Source organism: Solea senegalensis, linkage group LG20 (assembly GCF_019176455.1).
Source record: "Solea senegalensis isolate Sse05_10M linkage group LG20, IFAPA_SoseM_1, whole genome shotgun sequence".
In the NCBI taxonomy this organism is placed as follows: Eukaryota; Metazoa; Chordata; class Actinopteri; order Pleuronectiformes; family Soleidae; genus Solea; species Solea senegalensis.
Window position 1 is genome coordinate 7417416 of NC_058039.1, and position 22380 is coordinate 7439795.

At 43.1% G+C, this 22380-nt stretch overlaps 4 protein-coding genes across 4 annotated transcripts in view; 2 read left to right on the top strand and 2 right to left on the bottom strand.

The window, feature by feature from the left end:
* wipf3 (WAS/WASL interacting protein family member 3) overlaps window positions 1-6566 on the top strand; it is a 7486-nt gene extending 920 nt beyond the window's left edge. Inside the window, 9 exon segments of the mRNA XM_044052625.1 lie at window positions 803-901; window positions 2130-2262; window positions 3300-3449; window positions 3571-3944; window positions 3946-4048; window positions 4051-4239; window positions 5041-5178; window positions 5277-5378; window positions 5453-6566. Coding sequence (XP_043908560.1) covers window positions 821-901; window positions 2130-2262; window positions 3300-3449; window positions 3571-3944; window positions 3946-4048; window positions 4051-4239; window positions 5041-5178; window positions 5277-5378; window positions 5453-5493 — 1311 coding nt within the window. The 5' untranslated portion in view covers window positions 803-820 and the 3' untranslated portion in view covers window positions 5494-6566.
* A 154-nt stretch (window positions 6567-6720) lies between these two features.
* LOC122786367 (peptidyl-prolyl cis-trans isomerase FKBP14-like) lies at window positions 6721-10335 on the bottom strand. Its single transcript, XM_044052628.1, has 4 exons — window positions 9331-10335; window positions 8462-8613; window positions 7915-8042; window positions 6721-7571 (listed from the first exon to the last, which is right to left on the bottom strand). Exons 1-4 carry the CDS (start codon window positions 9534-9536, stop codon window positions 7413-7415), a joined length of 645 nt encoding a protein of 214 aa, XP_043908563.1. The 5' UTR covers window positions 9537-10335; the 3' UTR covers window positions 6721-7412.
* A 1128-nt stretch (window positions 10336-11463) lies between these two features.
* Window positions 11464-12976, top strand: LOC122786366 (zinc finger and SCAN domain-containing protein 29-like). The gene is made up of 3 exons (XM_044052627.1): window positions 11464-11956; window positions 12308-12433; window positions 12551-12976. The coding sequence occupies exons 1-3, from the start codon at window positions 11575-11577 to the stop codon at window positions 12868-12870; spliced, it is 828 nt and encodes a 275-aa protein (XP_043908562.1). The 5' UTR covers window positions 11464-11574; the 3' UTR covers window positions 12871-12976.
* A 235-nt stretch (window positions 12977-13211) lies between these two features.
* Window positions 13212-21380, bottom strand: LOC122786364 (acetylcholinesterase collagenic tail peptide-like). Its single transcript, XM_044052624.1, has 18 exons — window positions 21268-21380; window positions 20623-20758; window positions 20430-20539; window positions 20222-20341; window positions 19941-19985; window positions 19744-19770; window positions 17946-18017; window positions 17779-17841; window positions 17669-17695; window positions 17537-17581; window positions 17322-17357; window positions 17155-17235; window positions 16875-16971; window positions 16419-16558; window positions 16175-16294; window positions 15054-15183; window positions 14483-14585; window positions 13212-14075 (listed from the first exon to the last, which is right to left on the bottom strand). The coding sequence occupies exons 2-18, from the start codon at window positions 20726-20728 to the stop codon at window positions 14006-14008; spliced, it is 1392 nt and encodes a 463-aa protein (XP_043908559.1). The 5' UTR covers window positions 20729-20758; window positions 21268-21380; the 3' UTR covers window positions 13212-14005.
* Window positions 21381-22380: the final 1000 nt, after the last annotated feature.

Below are 22380 nucleotides of genomic sequence, written 5' to 3' on the forward strand. Positions count from 1 at the left end.
GAGGTGCATTTTCCAGTTTGTCCCACCTGCTCTGCAACAGCTCAGCTCACGCAGTGTCCAGAGTCTGTGACACTGATATGGAGATAGAAATAGTAGCAGAGGACGGTGGAATATAAATTTAAATATAGAGATAGATGCAAGGAGATTCACCTAAACCTTCTTCTGCTCTGCGTTTCACTGAATTGGATCATTTGATCATGGAGGATCATGCACAACCTTTGGTAGAGAACTAGTCCAGAATTCACAATGTCAACAACTTGGGGTTACGTCTCAGTGAGGATCAATTATGGGCCGAGCTGCCGACAGTGCGAGGAGTTTGAAACGAGTGCTTATTATGTTCCTGTACACAACGACATGTTTTTGGTGTAAACTGGGGAAACCCAAGAAAGTGTCGTAGAACGGTGCACTTTCCTCGATGTGTTCATCCATTCAGTCGCTGCAGTGAAGGCCCTTTGTCAGCCAGTGACTCGAGGGTCTATTACTTTTCACACAACACTCGCCATTGTTCCTCTCCAAAGTCCTACCACACAACACTGTGGGAAGAAGAGGAGGGCAGGGGCAGGGGCAGGGAACGGCAGGGGGATGTGTCAGATTTCTCTGGAGAGGATGGAGCGCTGGCTGTTTCCTGTTTTGCGCCGTGTGGTGGAGAAAGCTCTTCCTGTTCGTGGAAGGGAACAGGGTAGGACACTGAGTCTGACCCTTTGCACAGTAGCAGCTTCTGACATGGAAGAAGACAAAGTCCTGCTCACTGGCTGCAACACATACAGTACAAGATGCTGACTTTTTTTTTTGTCCTGTGCAGGTCTCTTTAGGCCGCAGCATGCCAGCACCCCCTCCTCCCCCTCCGCCTCCACCAGCGCCACCTCCACCCCCACCGCCCCCCAGTGCTGCCTTGCCACAGGTAAAACTGTGCTCTTTCACCACTCTCTCTCTCACTCTCTCTCCTGCCTCATGCAGATGTAAACACACACTTGAGTCCTTCTCACTGACCATCAGCTATATACCTGCCGGTTATTTGCATTATTGATCGAGGTAACACACACAAAAAGTAGAGAGAGCGAGCAGACAGCAGACTCTCAGTAGCAGATGAGTGTAATGTTTCTACAGCAGACTCACGGCGTCCTCGTGTTGAACGAGCCACACTTACAACGTAACAACACTAACCCAATGACTGTAATAAACTGAACAGAACTCTGCCACTAACTGGCCACTTTATTAGGTACACATGACACATTATAAAGTAGCTGCTGTTGTCCATTTGCTTCAAGGTTCAATATGTTTTACATTCAGAGATCGTTTCAAGTCAGTTGGGCTATTCTCCTTTGACCTCTGGCATCAACAAAGCATTTTCTGCCACAGAACTGCTGCTCACTGGATATTTTTTTCTATTTCCTGCCTTAGAAATGATGCAGTTCTGAACGATGTCACCGCATTCACCTTAAATCACTTTTCTTTCCCATTCTGATGCTCCATCTGAACTTCAGCAGCTCATCTTGACCGTGTCTATGTGGCTAAATGCGCCGAGTTGCTGCCATGCGATTGGCCGATTGGGTATTTGTGTTAACAAGCAATTAAACAGGTGTGCCTAATAAAGTGGCCAGTGAGTGTAGTTGTGGGACATAATCAGACAATCCTCTTTAACAGATAAAAAAAGAATATGAAGGGAACAGGGCAGATATTTTGACAGGTCAGAGTTGGAAAAGCATATAAATAGCTTATATATGGACACTTAATGTGCTTTATGTGTGTTTTATTGTGTGCCTCTATTTCTTTTTTATTATGTAGTTGTGTGTTTTTATTGTTCATTGAGATTTGTTTTTTTTTCAAATGTAAAGTGCGATATACTGTAAATAAAATGCACTATTATTATCATCATGTTATCAGTAACACCTGTACATTTCTGCTAAAACCTGTCAAAATGTCTGCTGTGAAAAAGGCTTATATTCTGATAGTTGGGGCCCATGTAAAATGTCTAATGATGTTACTGCACACCTTTGCATTTTTCTTGTCAGATGAGCACACATTTAAAAATGTTGAAGAAGAAAAAAGAGCCTACAAACAGATACAAAACCCTGCGATAATGCTTAGCGTGGGACTCATGATTCTCTCTCTCTCTCTCTCTGCCACAGTGTCCATCTGAGCCTCCTAAGCTCCAATCTGGAGGAGGTGCAGGAAGGAATGCCCTGTTGGCCGACATCCAGAAAGGAGCCAGGCTCAAAAAAGTCGCACAGGTCAACGACCGAAGTGCCCCTGCTGTTGACAGTAAGAAAAAAAAACCAAAAAACATTAACACCTCAGACCGAGCAGCTCATAATATACAGACTCCGTCAGTGTGTGTTCAGAGATTCGATGACGAGAATCACTGACTCATCCTTTCTCACAGTGGAAGTGGGCTTTTTTAACAGTGTGGTTGCAAATGAGTGTGTGTGTCCACTTCAGGAAGGAATGCACTGCAGCAGATAAGGATGCAGAGGACACACGGAGTTTACCTTGGCAAACTTAAGAGGTCTGACGTGTATTGTATCACTAGTTTACCATCAGCTTAAGGAAAACAGAGGGGAAACTTTGTCTTATCATGTTCAACTAAAACACTGTCAAACAATTAAACTAATGTATACTTTAAGTTGAAGATTTGGCATTCTGGGGTTGAAGATTTAATGTTTGGGTAGTTATGGTACACATGGTCCTCTAGACAGTATTCAATTACTTTTAATACAATTGGAGACCTTGACAGATGGTGTAGTAGTAGTGACACTGTGGGAAACTGAGTGGCCTCGGCCCGTGTCTTTTACAGTGTCTGTACACTGACCACACTCTGAATAGCTGATCCATGAGGGGTCAGTGAGTTGTGAGTGACTTTTGGGGAATCGTTGCTCAGTGAAAAGCAGTGAACAGTGGGTGGAGTGGCTCAGTGGTTAAGACCGGTACCCCGTGTGCGAAAGACATCATGGTTGCATTGGTCGCAAGTTCGATTCCACCCCTGGCTGATTGTACTCAATTCCATTGTAAGTCGCTTTGGATAAAAGTGTCTGCTAAATGACATGTGACGTAACAGCAGTTACATGTATGAAGTGCTTTCTATAAATAGGGTGTAGTTGGCCCTCATGTGATTTGGGTGATGCTTTTCTCATGTTCTTGCCTGAACAATTGCAGTCGAACCACTGAGAGATTAAACAAATGAATGAATGAAGAAATTACATTTTTTTTTAAAAAAACAAACTTTTTTTAGTTTGATGCAGTTAATATTTTGGGTAATTAATGACTCACCTGTTTTGTATCTGTGTGTTTACTTTGCCCAGAGCCAAAAACCTGCACCGGAGATGCATGGAGCGGTGTGGGAGTTTCTCAGACAGGCTCATCTATGGGACCGTCTTTGGGTGGACTGTTTGCTGGAGGGTTTCCCACTCTCAGACCTACAGGACAGAGAGATGCAGCAGGAAAGACCCCAGGTTGGTGTAAAATGTCTTAGTGGATCTGACCTTTAGTTTATATAACCAGGTAAAATCTCTTTTACATGAGACGGTCAAACATGATTCATACAGACACTCTTTTCATTCATGTGTGTTAAAGTGTCTCGTTCCAGCTCGTCTCTGTCTCTGAAGCCGCAGTGGAACGCACCGGCGTCAGCAGACCATGAACATTACCGGACCCTGGAGCCCCGGAGCTCCGTCCACCGTGTGCTCGCGCCGTCGTCCTCGGCTCCTCCCTCCCCGTCTCACAGCCACAAGCACCCGCCTCCCTTCCTAGTGTCCTCTCCTCCTCTGCCTCCTCCTGCCCATCCCTCTGTTCCTCCCCCACCTCCGCCACCTCAGGCCTTCCAGGACCGTCCAGCAAACAGGCCTCCTCCAGTCCCCTCCTGCCCTCCCCCTCCCCCTCCATCCCAGGTCACCAAGCCCACCTGGCTTCCCATCCAGCACTCCCAGCCCTCTGCTCCTCCTCCTCCTCCCCTCCCCACCCCCCTCTGCCCCTCCACCTTCCAGTCCCTCTGCTGTCCCCGGGACCGCCTCCTCAGGTTGCTTCTACCCTCCCCCACTCCACACATCCCCAGCCCTCTGGGACCTCCTCCACCGCCTCCTCCTCCCCCTCTGCCGGCATCCTACACCCCCACCTGTCCGTCTTCTCTCCCTCCACCACCACCAAAGATGCCCCCAGTGCCCTCCCCAGCCATGCGCCCCCTGCCACCGTCATACCCTTGCAACGCTCCCACTCGACGGCCTCCTGCTGTGCCCAGAAGTGCGGGTAGTTGCACACATCTTTCCTTGCCATTAATTACAGCAGGATAATTGATGAAAATATGTTTTTTGTGGTTGGACAAATCTATTTGTTGACTCATGTATGCATTGAGTAAACCTGATATTTATCATGTTAACCTATCAAACTAAAAAAAGCAGAGCCCTTTATAGCACCAATAATTTGGATTGATGCGAGATATAAGATACACAATGTAATAAGTAACAAATGTGTAACTTATTATAAAATGTTCTTTGAACCTTTATTTTACTAAGGAGTCACACTGAGATTAGAATCTTTTTTGCAAGTGAGACCCAGACTTTTGACTTTGGATCAGGGTGCAATAATGGGTTAAAAAAGGCTTGGGAACCAAAATACAGTATAGTTGATGTTTAAAGAAAGTATTTTGTCTTATGTATTTAACAAGCCCTTTGCACAGCAGCCAGATTTCATTAACAATGGTTCGTCAAAACCCCAAATGATTCCAAAAACAAAATAATCGAAATAAAGTGATTATTACAAAATTGGGGCTTTTATTCTGAAAATAATGCTGGTTGACTTCTCGTCATCTGGCAAAAACAGAACACAGACATTTAGTGGAATCCCTGAGTTAAACACACAGTGTGAGTAAAGATATATACAATACACAATCATTTATTTATTATTTTAAGGTCAATTCAAAAGGTTCATTTCAAAAAGCCACTTTATATAAGTGCAATAAATTCCATTTGTTTCAACTTCAACTTTAACTATGTTGTGTTGTTATTTCCTCGCCGATGTCAGACTCCTCTAATTGCCCCTGTGTTGCAGGTGCCAGTCGGCTGGCTCCTCCCCCAGCTCCTCCAGCACGTTCCCCCTCCACGGAATTGTCCACGCGTATTCCTCCGCCTCCACCACCTCCTCCCCTGCCCCCATCCAGTCTCAGGAATGGACACCTGCACAGTCTGGGTGAGACTTTCAGACCTTTCAGAGTATTAGACACAAACGAGCGGTTGTGAGATAAACTAGACACAGTGAGCGAATGCATCTTCTCTCTGTTCCGGCAGATGATTTTGAATCCAAGTTCCAGTTTCACCCAGTGGAGGATTTACCTCCGCCTGAAGAATTCAAGTCTTTCCCTCGCATCTACCCCAGCAAAGAACACAGAGGTAGAGAAGCAGCACCTTCTATCTTTTCTTTTCACAGTGTACCCATGACCTCTGATGTCTTCCTTCTCTTTCAGTGAACTCCAAACCACCTGGGATGAGGACACACCTCAGATGAGTCAAAAGCCTGCTCGTCTTCCCCCACACAGCAAAACACACTCTGTGTTCTCCTCCTCCTCCTTCGTCCTCATGACAACAGAATAATTCCTATGGACCTTCTGGATACAAGCTGAGCATGTGTGTGTTTTTGTGTTTACTGTGTGTCTGTGTGTGTGTGTGTGTGTATAGAGTGTCAAACAGATTGTCCCCGCCTTATACTGACTATGTGACTTTTGACCTTTTCCAGTGTGGAATGTTTTGAATGCGTGTGAGGAGGAGGGCTCTCCCTACTCATACTCATAAACGACATACGGACGGTTTGTGCAGCTATTCTTCTGAGGACATCTGCACTGACTCCCATTCATCTGGACGGCCTAAACAAAGCCCCGTCCCTAACCTTAACTATAACCAGTTCACCTTAACCTAACCACAAATTCAATCTTCGCCCTAACCCTTATTAACCACTTCCTCAGAAATGAGGTTCTGCCTCACGAGGACCACGTTTAGGTCTCTAACCCTACACACCGACAACAGTGTTTTCCAGCAGCTATAATTAACATGACTCCTGCCACAGTTAGTAACAGCTTCTACACAGGGGACATTTTTTTCTCTCACGCTTGTCTCTCTTGAGAGATATACTGTCACGACATAAACAGAAGTACTGTTAAAGTCAAGAGTTTGAACCACAAACATTAGAAAACAAGAGTTTTCCGAGTTTTCCACCTCTTTGAATGAGGTAAATACGTGGTCCAGCAACGACATCTGTACAAGATGCTCCTTATTCACATTTGTATAAATACCTCACAACTTGCTTTGGTGCCTCAGCAGGTTTGTTTTCCACTTTTAGGGTTTGTAAAGAGCCAATGATTTAGCCTGAGTACACTGTCAGGCTTCATGTGACAATGAGACGAGATGCAGGTCAACACACGCCACAATTCACTCGCACAGCAGAGTACGCTAAACCGGGATCTTCATTTAGAATTTCACTGATACTGTCGTGTGGCTTTTCTCATTTTTATGTGATTGTTTTTCTACGTACCAAAGCAAACTATGACTGCAAACAGTGTGGAAATACATGGGTTTTATACTTCACTGAGTAGTTGTGTGTTATTAATAGATGATGAGGGAGGTTTACTGTTTCCCTATCTCCCTCTGTCCCAAGCCTATGTGAACACAGTGCCACCTGCTGGTTCAATATATACATCTACATGTCTACAAGTATTGACCACAAAAGTACACTAGAGCATTCTGTTTTAAGAAGGTGACCACATTTATTAATGGTTTATTTAGACAGAAGAAAAAACAAATGCACAAATTTGCCCAAATCAGGGCAGCCATTTGCCTTATTGGGATTAGTTTTGACTTGTTTACATGAACAAAAGTAAATTCCAAAGAAACAGGATGATCTGGATTCTAGTCAGCACTAAGGGGAACATTTTCTGGTTTAAAGAGTCGCGTGTGCAATACTTCAAAAACAGCCTCCAGCACTCTGGTACAGTTATCAACAGGTACAGTTATTACCCTGTGTGCCATCACATGAGTCTTCTCTGGATATGGAGAGAAAATCATTCTTTTATCACCACAAATTAGAAAACTGTAATGTCAATGTCTGGGTTTTCTCATCTGTCTGTGGCAGTGTTTGTACCGTGTCATTCCAGGTATTCACCTCTTTTGGTTCCCTCAGACGAGTGAATTAGGCTTTAGTACAGGAAGTTCTAAAAGGTTTAAACTTAGAAAAGTCAGACCATTTTCCCAAAGGGACAACATTTGGTCGTTTGCCACAGAAAGAAGTGGAAGAACACACACAAAAGGCAAAAACTACATCACATAAGGTAGAACATTTAACAAAATCACTGTCCCATCACCCGCAACACACCGCTTCAAAAAGATAATTTGGAGAACCTGAGAGAATCTTCTCAACCACCTTGATCCACGACTTTAAAGTTCATCATGTCTGTATGTGAACTCTCTGGAGGATATGACGCCATCTTTGTTCTTATCCTCTTTTGCAAAGATATCTGCCACCATGTTCTCGTGCAGAGTGTCATTGGGCGGGTAGCCGTGACGCTCAAACTCCTTCTTCAGGTATTCTTTGACCTGGCAGAGGTTTGGAGACCGGGTTGAAAGAGAAAACGAAGATAGAGATGTGTTTGTGTGGCATACAGACTTAATAAACTCAGGGTGAATGCCGAAGAATCATCTAACACCAATAATCAAATCCCAATGTCCAATTTAAGAGTGAAAACTATATAAACTATCGTAGCAATCACTCAATTTGCAACAGGTAATGCAGTAACTTTCTCAAACAAGGTAGTAGATGTTAAGATAAATATCTCATCCTAATTCCACTCTGCTTTATGACCAATAATACACCAGAAAAAGTTATGCTTCCACAGGAATTAGAAAGCTTTTGGAGATCAACAAGTTTGAGTGTCTCTACCTCATGTTTGGAGAGTTTCCAGTCATCGTTGAGGTCCATCTCCTGGAATGACTCGTGCGATCTCGGTCCATTTCTGATCTCAAGAACTTCAATGATGAAGGTCAACGTGCTTTCGGGTGGGATCTTACCTGTTAAGAGGATAAGACCATGGTACAACAAGAGCTGAATGAACTATTGTCTACTACAACTAGTAGTGAGTATTACCTGGTTTGGTTAACTGAAGCTGTGCAGTTAGTCATAGCAAAGGTTACAGAGGTGCAGAAGAAATAAGATAGCTGGTGGTATAGGGGTTATTGTTATTAGTTGTTATGTGTCTGCTTACCAGGACAAGGCTTAGAACAGTTCACATGCTCCATGTTGAGGAAAAAGTGGACTAATGTGACTGAATGAAACCTTCATTCAGTGTAGCGGTCCTAGAAAGCCAACAAGACTGGTTTACATCCAAACATGCATGACATACAGTATGTACAGTATCACATGTTACAAAACCGCGAGCATGTCTGAGGAAAAGAGTGCGTTGTTCGACACTTGTACAAAACTACGGCACCTTTTCCTTCCTTCCCATAGGCCAGTGCTGGAGGAACGATCAGTTTCCTCTTCTCTCCGGCACACATGTCCTGTAGGCCTTTGTCCCAGCCTTTTATCGCTTCCTTGATGCCAAGTGTGAACCACATGGCCTGCTTGTCACCCTCGTTCCGACTTGTGAACAGACACAGAGGCGGGTTTATATCTGTATTAAACACACTTCCCAGCAATTATAACATGTTTATAATCTGTAATGATTTTTTAAATGTCCACCCTCATTGTATTGGGGTGCTTACGTAGGTTTTTGAGATGAATACCACCAAATATTAGCATATAGACATGGATGTGTGAGCTAATTATAAATTAATTTAATTTTTTGTTCTGAAATAATGCATTGGTTATGATCTAATTAAACAATTTATAATCAAATTATTCAGAGGGAAATAACAGGTCCCTGGAATATAGTATTATTCGTTATCTTACATGTGGTCTTTCACTTGTACATCAATGGGAGATTGATATCACTAAAGGAAGTGTGGGTTGCAGCTATTGCAGGTGGAAATGTAGTAAATTAATCGAAACATAGTTTAAATTCTTTGTTGTGTTTAACTCTAAATGCAACAGGTTATCTCATTTTCAACATATTTATAGCAGCATATTTTTTAATTTCATTGTCACCAAGTTTCTTCAGTGTCACATGGATGTTTAAACTTTGGATATGTGGCAAGAAAATGGAAATTAACTGAATAGAAAATAAATGCAGTTATTTAACATTATGAACATTACACATAACATTACTGCTCTGCTCCTCTTTCACGTGGCCATAGGTAGAGGCGTAACCACGGAGATTCATTCCAAACGAGCCCCCATGTGCTGCACCTTGAAACATACCTGGAGTGAAACATGGTCCCGTTCTCAAAGTAGCCGTCGTGGTGCACGAGCAGGATGTCTCCATACTTAGACTTTCGGCGACAGAGGAAAGGTTTGTGCAGCACTTCTATCTCCACTTCAGCCTCGGGCAGTTTCCCCCCGCTGACCGAGAGCAGCAGCAGCAGGAGGGAAGAGCAGAGGCAGCTCAGCACGGTCAACATCAACATCCTCCGCTTCTGCTCCGCTCACTCACTCACACACACACACACACACAAACAAACAAACACGATACAACAAGTGCGTTCACTTTACGCTGCACAAGCAGGAACAACATGTGCGATCAATCAAACCTCTACGTGGCAGTGACGTTTCAACAAAATAGTTGTTGCCGGATATATTCCTATGATTGGTTGCTTTTCATCACAAACTCCACCCTTATACACGCCCCCTAAAAGGGTTGCCAGGTCCTCTATCCTTTATCCAGTTGTTTCGTCTAGTTGTTTTGAACTACAATAATTGGATGACAATTTACGGAAATGCCGACTAAACCATAGTCGACCATGATAATAAGAAGAAATTAATTAAAATAAATTAAATAAATAAAACTAAAAAATATGTTTATATAATTAACTATTTTGTTTTATGAATATACAAATAATACATGCACCCATGCAGAAACAAATTAATGGTCTGACATTCATGTTACACCTCCAACAAAACGAAAACAAAACAATAACAAACAATCGGAGTCTACATCATCATAATTCCATCTTTATTATATTATTTCTAAATAGTCTTTTATATTTGGTTATTGTTCCACATGGTTTTATGTCACTGCATTGTACCAAATCAAATATTCCATAAACATAGTAATCAGTGAGCATGACTGTGACAATGTGCAAAACAACTCTTTTACGGTTATTGTAGGCTTAATAGCAAAACTGAAAATATTTCAAATGAACAGTATTTTATTTATGTTTCATAACCTCTCATGCATGGCCTACCTGCGCCACCTCATATCCCACCAGGAGATGTGGACTATGCAGACAAGGCGGTTTAAAATGAATGTTCAGGTTTTTCAAAAGTGTGGTTGTATGAAGGTGTGACGACCCTGCGTTGTTGGAAAGGACACAAGTTCTCAGATTTCCTTTCACGGCATTGGAGGTGAAGGTTGGGGCAGGAAGAAGGACTGGATATTCAATATCCAGCCCTTCTTCACTATGGCTCCATTTACACCTGGCATTAAAATGCAGTTTCTGTGATCAGATTACAATCGGATATCACATGACCCGGGACACATTGAGGAACAGTGGCTCTGTTCTGTGGCAGAGGCAGCATAGAAAAAATGCTAAGGGGAGGGGAAAAAAAAGGGTAACTTTCATTATTATACTAAAACTAGTTAGTGCTATTATTTATCTGAAAAAATGGGACCATATTAATTTAACTGCACAGCAGAGAGTATTAAGAAATTATAATGATAAGGACAGATCTGCCAGGAAGTGGTCAGAGATGTATTGTGACCCCCACGTACACCTGACATTAGAATGCGTTTTTTGTGATCACATGCATTTACATCTGGTATTTACGTGTGTCTCCCCCTCTGTATGCTGCCATATCAACAATACCAATAACGTTCGCCACACGTGAAGTCGCACTCTTGTACGAACTCCTCTTTGATTTTCGACGCAGCAAAGAGGAGTCCGTACAAGAGCGCGACTTTGCATCATCTTCGACAAGCTGAAAACCAACAAAAGCAGAGGAGACTGCGCAGATTTGTTGCCGCTGTCACATTAGCCGTGCTTGGAACCACCGACTACCTCTGCTCCGCTCATGTAGTCGATGTGGATGGAGACGAAGAGGCATTGATTTCTGTTCAACGTGGTCACAATGCATCTTAAACCACCTCCCAAATTGGTTTCGTTACATTACAATCCATATTTTTACGTCAGGTGTAAATGTCACCTCTGAATTAGTTATTAAATTAATTTTTTTGATTACATCTGCAGGAAAAAGTATGTGTCTAACAACCAGTTAAAATACACCAGAATGGCATCTACTTCTTTAAGTTTTATGGGGGGACCACCCCGCCCCCCACATTACAAATACTGCTGACGCCCATGCCCAATTGTAAATACAACGCGTCCCCGCTCCTCCCACAACAACTACTATGAGCGGAAATACGTCATCGAGCTGCGCTAGCTGGACGCTTTAGAAGCTGGCAAGAACAACAACAACAACAACAATTTGTTTGCGGACAACAGGAAAATGGAAGATTACAGAGGATGGAGTTCCGACGAGACGCGGTGTTTGCTTGCGCTGTGGTCGGACAAAAGTGTGCAGGTGAAACTGGACATGTCGTATCGTAACCGCGCCATTTACGAGGAGATAGCGAAGTCCATGGCGGACATTGGGTATAAACGCACCTGGCTACAGTGTCAGCGGAAGATTAAACATCTGAAACTGGCTTATAGAAAAGCCAAGGATAGCAATAAAGGGAGTGGTAAGGGCAGGACAGCCTGTCCCTTCTTCGAGGAGATCGACGCGGTGGTCGGCGGCAGACCCGCGTATTGCCCTGGTTCCAGGGATGTGTCGGACAACATGGAGCCGTCCAACGGCGAGGAGACTTTAAACGGAGAAGAGCAGACAGGTATGTTTTACAGCTTAATGACAGTCGCCTGTCATCTAGATAAAATGTTTAGTTTTCTTATTGTGTTATTAACGTGGTTTTACGCTGTAACTGATCACTGTCCAGACAAGAAATTTGAATTGTTATGTAACAAACAGATTTACAGATTTGTCAAATATGTCAAATAAGGTATTTGTTTGTGTATTAGGATCCCCATACACTTTGCCGTAATCACAGCTAGCTCATCCTCCTCTAAAACATACTTATTGATTGGTAAACAACCATTAATGCCTCCTTAAATGCACACTTATCATTAGGCTAATGTTATTATTAGTCAAATTTGTGATGATAACTTCTCTGTTTTATGTGCAGAGAGTGACGACGATGCTGTTAGGATACCGACTGCCTCTGAACCGTCCGCGTCATCCACACCATCAACATCTGCAGCCTCGGAAGCCGAGGGCCGAAGGAAACGTTGTTCTAAAGTCAATGCAGCAGGTACAGGTTAATATGTGTGTGTCCTAAACAATGCCACAGTTTCAGAGTCTGATCTACCTGTGCTGTGAAGTGAGTCAGACTTACAACATAAGGGCTGTGTTCTCATTCTTCAAACAGGTGGCAGCAGCAGGAGGAAAAAGTCCCGGATCCACACAGCCATAGAGACTCTAACAAAGGCTTTGGAAAAATCAGAGAAAGCTGAGCAAGACCTTCAACTTAAATTGCAAGCGGCGCAGCACGCACACGAGACCAAGCTGATTTCTATGATGTTGCAGGCGATGAACGGTCAGCCTGCTTTTCAACTCCCTCAACAGACCACACTTCCACCGGGATCACCGTCTTCCCTCTCTCCTGGTCCTGGCCTGGCAGCTGCAGCGGCATGTTTTGCTTTCGTTTGTTGTAATATGTTTAACACAAACACGGGACAGACACCATGAGCACACATCCAGACTTTCACAACTCATATACTTACTTCATCCTTCTGTAGTTTTGTAAATTATTGTACTTTTGAGAATTAAATGCAATATTGTTGTGCCCCTTCCAGTATTTGTTGGTAATGCACATTATAAAGACAATAACTATAAAGAACTCACTGACTTCAGGAAAAAGAAGAATGTACACACACCTCTGTACTTCAAAAGCCTTCTATACTTCCTGAGATCACTCAGACAACACTCAACACACTTAGCATTGATAGGTATGATGTTGATGATATGATTTTGAGTTTGGCAGTTGCTGGTTGCTGGTCTCAAGCAGTCCTGACAACACTGAATGACAATTTAAACAGTGAGACAGGTCTTTATTAGTGGACAGTGACTTATGAAATTTACATTGATGCAGGCAGATCATCAGTTAGTGACATTATAGTGAATTCATTCATTTGTAAGAGAGATATAAATATTTTCATGCTTGCTGTTAAAAAAACAACACACCTCTGTATGACATTCATTTTCCTCAGTGTCCCATTATTTGGACATATTAAATCTCTAGGGGGCCACACTTGGGACGGATTCATTTACGGCTCTGGTTAAAGCAGTCTGCTGTGCACCGAAACACATTCACATGCAATATCACAGCACTGCACTCCATAAACATGTTGTCTAATACACTGTAAAGAAATTAACACATATACATCCCCCTGATTTGCATACTGCAGTACATATAGTGTCAATAATATTGCTGCCTCTTCAGTATAAGCTTTTTTTTTCTCGGTGACTACAAAAGAAGTTGAGAACGCAGCTTATTTTTTCATTAACAGTCATCAAGTCATACACATTTAACTATTTAGTAACTTTCAATCATTTTTACAACCAGTAACAGTGCTGTAGCCAGTGGTGTGACATTAGCAAGGAGCTGCTCTGAAAGAGTTAAACCTCCAAGAGGGACAGTCGATTCAAAGATGACTCCCATGACAATCCGTGGCTCAGGACAGGCACCAGAGTGTCTCTCGCTTTCTCTCAGTCCGTCAGTTAAGTTTTTAAGGGTTTGCCTCCAATTGAACTCTGAAGTGAAATCCCCCCGGGATCGGACTAAGGAACTGCAAAGTTGCAATGTAGCAACTTTTTTTTAAGTTCAGGTGAAGTACTTGCAACCAGTGGAGTCAATGAAGCAAGAGTCGGTGCATCTGAGCTGCCCGAAGGATCTGCAGAAGATATGGAAATATTACACGAGACCAATGCATCACTGTGCCAGGACTTAGTGCTTATTAACAGTCAGTTATGTTCTCAGACTCCCAGTCGCTGCGGTTTGACCTATATTCATTTTAGTGACGATGATCGCTGAATGATAATGATGTAGCTGGAATGGACAGTGGATTATCTTAGCTCAGCACAAAATAGCGATGAGGGACTTTAGGAATGTGCACCATCATCTACACATCACAGTGACAGTTCACTTGAGTGACCTGTAAAACCACCAGATACAAACACATGCTATACATAAGATGCTAAATATGAATTAAAAGGAACTGCATTGTGCAGTAGCATTGTGCGCCCGACTAAAGAGACACGCATGTTTGTGTATTTCTTGTAAAGCTGTGGCTGAGCATACCCAGGCAGATAGGATTTGCACGTCTGATAACCAAAGTCCTTTCCATCGCATTCCTCCATGCCTTCATGTCGGTAGCCGTCTCCGCAGTAGGCCCACCTGCAGTCTGTGAGGCGGGAGAGAGAGGAGAGGGGGAGGTTGTGGCACACATAAGGGAGAGGGAGAGAGAGAGAAGACATTACTAATTGCTTTGGCACTCCTCCTCCGTGATTCAGTGATGCCCATACAGCATTTTCCTGCTAATTTAATTGAACAGCCGAGTAGAGAGCAGCGAGGGGATGGCAGGAGGAGAGAGGGTGAGATTAATGAAAGATCAAGGAAAGGTTTCACAGTGCTTACTGCTTTTATCCTCTGCCATGTGGGCTCACAGTCTGTGGTGCACTGTAGTTAGGCTCTGCAGGGCATCTCATGAGCAGCTGGATATGTGCCAGCATGGTCTTTGTGCAGCAAAAAGCCTCAGCTACTATGTAGTTAGAGAGCAGTTGTGTCTCTTTTGCAGTCTAACATATACATCTCGAAGAAGAATTAAAACATTTCAAGTTGTCTTCCTTCTGTTGTTGGATATGTAACTCACTGAGGCAAGCGTCGGTGACAATCTGGTTTCCGTCATCACACTCCTCTCCATGCTGCGCCTGCACTTTTCTGTCCCCACACACACCGACTCTGTCTGGGACTTTCTCCGTAGACTGGAATGGCTGGAAGGGCTAGATGGATTGTGTAGAGGAGAACAGTGAATCATCACAAGTGCTCAGGGTTTGATGCAAACACTGACAACATTTGCAAGAAGACCAACTGTTGTTTTTGAGGAAGCTGAAGGGATTTAATGTTGATAAAAACCCTTTTAAAATGTTAAATTCATCTTCTATCTACAGATATGTTAGTTTGGCAACATCAGCATTGTGGACAAGAACAGGCTGGGACATGGAATTTGATGTAGTTGGTATTGACTTGATTGACCGTGGCCATATTTTCCAACTGAGAGCCACTCAGAAGGTCATCATGGGAGACCCTCAGCATCCTCTGCATGCAGACTTTAGAGGTTTGCCTGTGTCAGGAGAGCAAAATCATATAGATGTTTAAAGTCACTTGTTCCATCAGCTGTGGGTCTTTTATGCAAGCTGTAGCTGCCATTAGGTCACATGACCACATTTATAGCCTATACATTACATACTTTGTATGTTCTTGTGTGTTGTGTGTTGCAAACTAAAGATTCCAATCCAAACAACAGCTTGATATTTCAGGTACTGAGAGATATTTGACAATCAGTTTCTCCAGAGCTTTCAGCTCATAGTTTTCCTCAGTGGATAGACTTTACTGTGTTTTCAGTTTATTGCCATAAACGTGAACAAACTGTTTTTAGTGTTTTACTGCATTTGGCATTCTTGATGTTGCAATGCCTTATTCTTCTCTTTCATTTGCCTCCCTTTCGTCTTCTCCTTTTCGTCCTCACTTCTCTCCACTATCAGTGTTTTTTCTGCCTCTGACTTGGTGTTTTTACCCATCTCCTTGATAAATGAGCAAACCTCTGCTGAGTGGGAATCTAATGAAAGAGTCAGCAAGTATAACATTAATCAAGATCTTCACAAAATCCTTTTCTGTTTCCGCTCAAGTCTAGTGTAGTTTTTTGTCTTAATGTCCAGTAAACGTAACTGTCAGCTGTAAATAATCAATATTAGCTTCTCAGTAGGTGTTTACCTGTATGGGCTTCCATCCATCTGTATCTTTAAAGTACAGCATCTTCTGATCCTTCCTGAATGCGATTGCATTGGCCAGATTTAGACGGCCCATCTCCTCCTTATTGTTGACCACAAATATCTTCAATAAACATACAAAGGATAATAAACAGGCTGGTGAATGTCACGGTTCCATTTTAGCAATGAGATATAGTCAGTTAAGATATTAGAAGATTTCTTTATGAGGGACGAGGACAGGATCTCACTGCGGGGACTTTATTCGGGCCGCTCCGTTGTGTGTAACTTCCATAGGGAGCGTTATTTGCTCCAACCGTGGTGTCGCAGTCACAGTGACCCGGCTGACCTGGGACACCCTTCTCTCCCTTTTCCCCTACGAGATAAAGACCTGGAAGAACAACATACTGAATGTCAAGGACGTGACAAACAAGTGCCAACACTGTCCTTCATTTGGAGGAGTGGCGCTGGTGTCCCTCAAACCGCAAGTGCTCTTGGAGGCGAAGAGATGTCACACAGTGACCGGAATACAAGCCACCACATTGGCACGTGTCACTCTAATCACTGTAAGACCACTCTGTCTCCAAAGATGAAGTCATGAGTGTGTGTGTGTGTGTTTTTAAAGCCTTCAGCCCTACTTTTTGACATTAAGCGTCATTTTATTTGGACTGTATTTCAATTGTGTGTGTGTGTGATGTATGAATTACCTGAGCCAGGGGGACCCGGTGGCCCAGGGAGGCCATTTGGACCGGAGGGACCTGTAGGGCCAGTGATTCCAGGGGCTCCACTGTGGCCCTTCATACCCTGTACGAACCGAGAAACATCACAATATACACAAACGCTAGTACATACACTGAAGGTGATCTACATGTGATTAGCTGTGATAATCTAATCCATGGAAAAACAGTTTGTACATGTGTGTGTAGACATAAATAAGTAACGTCAAGTAACGTTGCTTGACTTTACGTCTTCCTGTCTTCCTCTCACCTGTTTGCCTCTCTTGCCAGGTCGCCCAGTTGGTCCCCTTTTCCCTGAGACTCCTGGCTCTCCCTTTGGCCCTTGTTCACCCTGGGAGGAGAAGAACAGCCTAATTGCATTTCTGTAAATCAAAAAATATTCATGTGTCTTCTCTGTTTGAGATTGACGTTTCTTACCTTCTGTCCAAGCATCCCGGGCAAACCAATGGTACCCTACGTATGGACATAAATGGCATAAATGGATTCCCTGAGCAGGACACAGACTCATTAAGAGTTAAATGTAGACGTAATTGAACTCTGAGACTTCAATAGCTTGAAAAGCATAGATCTGTACCACAAATCACGCGTAAGAATCACTACTACTCTTTAAATTAAAAGCATGTCTCTCAAACCTTATCGCCCTTTGATCCTGCTGACCCTGGGTCACCTTGAATGCCCTTTATTTTTTAAAAAAGGAAACGGGACAAAAGTGAAATGTACAAAGTAACAATTTCGGACAAAACTAATTGTGATTGTGAACTCACCTTATCTCCTTTATAACCAGGTAAACCCTGAAAGTGAAGCGAGGAGTGCAACAGCAGATTAGACGGAAGAAAATCCAACATGAGTCTGACGTGACCGTGAAGAGACTGACCTTTGTCCCTGGTGGTCCCCTCAGTCCTGGTAAGCCCATGAGTCCTGGATCCCCTTTCTCACCCTAATCAAATAGAGATACTGTATTTGATCTGTAACTTGTCATATGAAGAACATTAGGATGTTTAATTACAACATTCTGTTCCTTGGAAAAACCACAAGGTTTACCGTGGGTCCCTCTGGACCAGGCCATCCTGGAAGTCCTTGTTTCCCTGGAAGACCTGGAGCTCCAGTACGGCCCTTCACAAACACAAACCAATACTTCAATGCTCTTTCAATTCATTCTCCTCTGTTGTTAAACTGTCAACTCTTTAAGGTCCAGTGTGTGTAGCGTTTGGGAAGTTTTATTGGCAGATATTTTATTGGCAGATACCCACATAAAATGCTTGTTCGAGGGTGCGATTGCTTTAAAAAATTAAAGACTTTTACATTTAAAAGTCAATGTCTGCCATCTTGCGTCACCACGTTACAGCCGAAGTTAGACACAAACAAGCACACTGCACCGTAAAGGAAAGAGAGAGTATGATGTTGATGGGTTTGCTGACTTCCTGAGGTCCCTGCGTGTCAATGATTTATAAATATGTGTTGAACAAGATTGTTTAATGACTGTATTGCCCTGATTTTTGATGGGGAACTCGGTTTAAAAAGTTGGGCAATGTAAGAAGATCATCCTAACTGGGGCTGAACAACTTGGGTAAAATACGTAAGTGAAATTTGTCTGACATACACTGATTAACAAGCTTGTTAGTGTTATTGTTATTTATTTATTTATTTTTAACAAGCTGAATTCACCTTTTTATACCCAAATTTGAGCCAGCTCACTGGGCTTCTTCTCTGAGATGTCAGACATTAATCCAGCATATCATTCGACCACTAAAACTACTTTTTATGTTCAGGAATGCAAGTAAATAACTGTAATTTCACATCTTAATCAATCCATTATAATGGTTTTTTTTTTAGTAAAACAGTAAATTTGAAAATTCATGGATGAAAATAATTATATTTTAGCATTAAAAAATATAATTTACAGAAACATAAAAAACTATTTTGATAATTTACAAATGCTGTTCATTTAGGGGAGCTGTGGATTTGGGTGGTGGTACAATCCATCTGTTAAGCACTGTACGTTGTGATTGGGATTTGACTTAGAGTATAACACTTTAAGTCAAGTTTCAGTTACATATTTAAACCGAGATGGAACATTAACAAATAAAATGCCTCCGCTTGCTGAATCACAATACATATCATTCTTACCACATGGTCTTTTGGTTTGCCACTGACCTTTTGTTAATTAGCAGATGGAAGTAAAACCTTACTAGAGCTCTCCCTATCACCAGCTCCCTGCAGGCAGGAGAGTCAGATATACAACATCCTCCAATCTCTGTGGCATCTGGATGACTATCCCAGAACTGCTGCCATGCTTGCAGTGCGCTCTCATTTAGCAGCCTGCCTGAGACACTGTGGACCTGCTGCTGCTGTTGCTGCTGCTGCTGTGTGGAGTGATTTATCATGGAGAGCAAAAGCACTCTGGGAGATTAAAGTGCAGAGGTGGAATGCTGGAGAGGCTGGATCAGCAGGACTACAGTCCAGTAAGATGGCTAATGGAGCCAGGCCAAGGAAAAAAGGAGGAGACAAGGTGGAAGAAGCAGCAGAGGAGAAAAGCAGGGGGAAAAAAAAAGGGAGACGAGCAAGAGGATGAGAGCGAGTTTGCTTCGTGGTCACAGTGACCACTGAGACTAATGGAGCATGAACCATTTAGCAGCTGCAGAGGATATTTTGAGTGCATCAATAGACAAATCACATCACAGAGATTGAGGACGCATCGAGTGAACAACAGAGGCAGGGACGGGGAGAGATCCAGATTGCATTATTCTGAGGACATGCGACATTGCACAGAGAGAGAGAGGGAGAGAGAGAGACAGAGAGACAGAGAGAGAGGTGAGCGAGGAGAAGAAGAGAGGTTCACCTTCAACCCTGGGCGTCCAATTTCTCCCTGGAGGAGGACAAATAAGAGGCACATTAGGGCAGTGAGACACAAGGACACACAAATATTTCTATGGCAAAATACATTAGAAGCATCATTTCAGCTTGTAAATGAGATTTCTATCTTAAGTGATCTGGTTAAATAAAGGTTTATATTAATAAAAAACAAAAGAGAGGCACCTTTTCACCCTTCGGTCCTCTGATGCCAGGTAGTCCACTTTGACCCTGAGAAATGACACCAAAGTTACACATCAGCTCACACATCACATGTGGAGAACAATCGATACTAAAAAGGTCATGTGGTTTTGTTGCCACACTTGTTTAACATCATTTGCATCCATGTCTTGAAAATGGCTGCCGCAAGCTGACCGCACTATGATTTAATTTTAAGGAGCAGCACGGCGACTAATGGACGTTATTACAACAGTGTGTGGTATTTCTATGTCGAAGCGTGGCCTTACGTCTGGGCCCTGGGGTCCTGGAGGTCCTGGAGGTCCAGGCAAACACCCAGGCGTGACAGGTTTTTCTTTTGGCTCTTCCTCTTTCCCAACTACACTTGGCTCCAACACACCGACGCCGTTCTTTAAACACATAGTGAGAAGCACGCATGTGTTACATGTTTGTAAATGCCAACAGGTGCCTGCTGTGAGCGAGCTGATGAGGACGTACGGGGCTTCCTTGCTTCCACAGCTGAGGCGGTGGAGGGAAGAGCGGCGGCGGAGGCGGTGACATGAGACAACAGGGGTCGAAGCCCCTCGGCTCATCCAGAAACCTGAGGGCTGAGAGAGGAAACGAGGATGCAGGGGTTCTGTTCTGTTCCACTCTGATGGACAGTCAGTCAGCACACACGCAGATGTCTTACCTGACCTGGCTGAGAGGATGCTGTCCATGAGAGGGTGATGAGATAAGGCCCACGCAGGACACATGAGGATGTGGAGGAGGGACACGGCAAGTCTGACCAGCTCCATGCTGCTGCTGCTGCTGCTGCTTCACTCTCACTGAAACATAACACACAAGCTGTTACACACTCACACACTGCTGAGCAAAATGCAGTTACTGGCAGCTGTCACTTTAGCCTACTTTGCAGGGTGTCAGTATTTCATCACCCCCTCTCCCTCCTTCTCTCCTCACAGCATAATAAACTTGTTGCAGCTCAACACTGCAGCAGCAGCAGCTGCAGCCACCGCTGTAATCCCAGACCTCTGCCAGAATTAGATCACTCACAGACGAGCCATGACATAATATAGTAGGTTTATCCACACACACATTTCCTGCATGCCTCATTTCAACCATACAAGCGTTAAATAATAAGAAGCCTTAATCAAAAGAGAATAAACATTACATTGAAGCACGTGCAGGTTGTTTTGCAGAGATGCTGCTGCTGCTTGCTTCACTTATGTGAGCCATTAATCTCATTTCTTCTGTTTGTAGCCAAACCTTCACCTTCACTTCACGTCCTGAGGAATCAATGTCATCCACATCTATGAGGGCTCTGAACGCGTCTTACCTTCCACTTGGAATTGTGCCGCGCTTGTGGAGCCGCCGGTGCTTCTTTCTCCCTCTCTTTCTCCCCAGAACGCAACGCGCGGTGCGCAGACCCACGGAGTGAAGTGGCTCCTCATCCCCGCTGCACAGCCTGTGTGGACCGTTAATTAATCTGAACCACTTATCGACCCGTGTCTTTCCCCTCCGCCTGTCAACATGACACAGTGGTGAGTGCAGGGTGGAGTTACAGTGGGTGTCCAGCAGGGGGCGCTGAGCGGAGACAGCAGCACACCCACAGTGACAGGTGTGGCACTGACTCCAGAATGAGCAGAGACCCTCGGCCGCACTCGTTTGACAGGTTTTGTGACCACAGTCATGTTGGTGGTCTGCTTAGTGGCGAAATGGCGCCACCTGCTGGATGTTTTAGTCCACAACAGGCCTTATTTATGTTCTTACATAACTTACATAAGTGTCATTACCACAGAAGAGACTTAGGTCCACATGTTTTTTATTTTGAAAGAAAGTAAAACATAATAATAATAGTAATCACGAATTCTGAGATTCAAGTCAAATTCTGTGAAAAATCTTAATTAAAGTCTAAATTCCTGAGATTAAAGTCAGATTTCTTAGAAAAAAAGTATTCTGAGATTAAAAATCAGAATTAAAGTCAAATTCTGCAAAAATTCAGAATTAAAGTCAAAATTCATGAGATCAAAGTCAGAATTCTGAGATTAATACCCCATTATGGATTACATTACTGAAAACATTCATGTCTGGTAAAAACGTGATAGGAATATACATTATGTATTATCATATTAAAGGTTCAAACCTACTTACACTTTTCTGACAGATTTCAGATTAAGGGCATAATGTATATTTAATTGATAATACACATTTAAGTGTACGTTTAGTGAAAGCAAAGACACACAGTAAAATGTCTAATTACTTGACATAATTCAATACAGTTGTAACTCAATGCATTATTGTGATTTTGTCATGAAAGGAAATAATGGATTCATTGAAATACTGAAAATGTCACATCCGTTTATTTAAGTCACGTCCAATGGATTGTATGGAGCACCATAAACAGCAATTCATTCAACAGGTTGTCATGAGGTGATATCTGTAACACAAA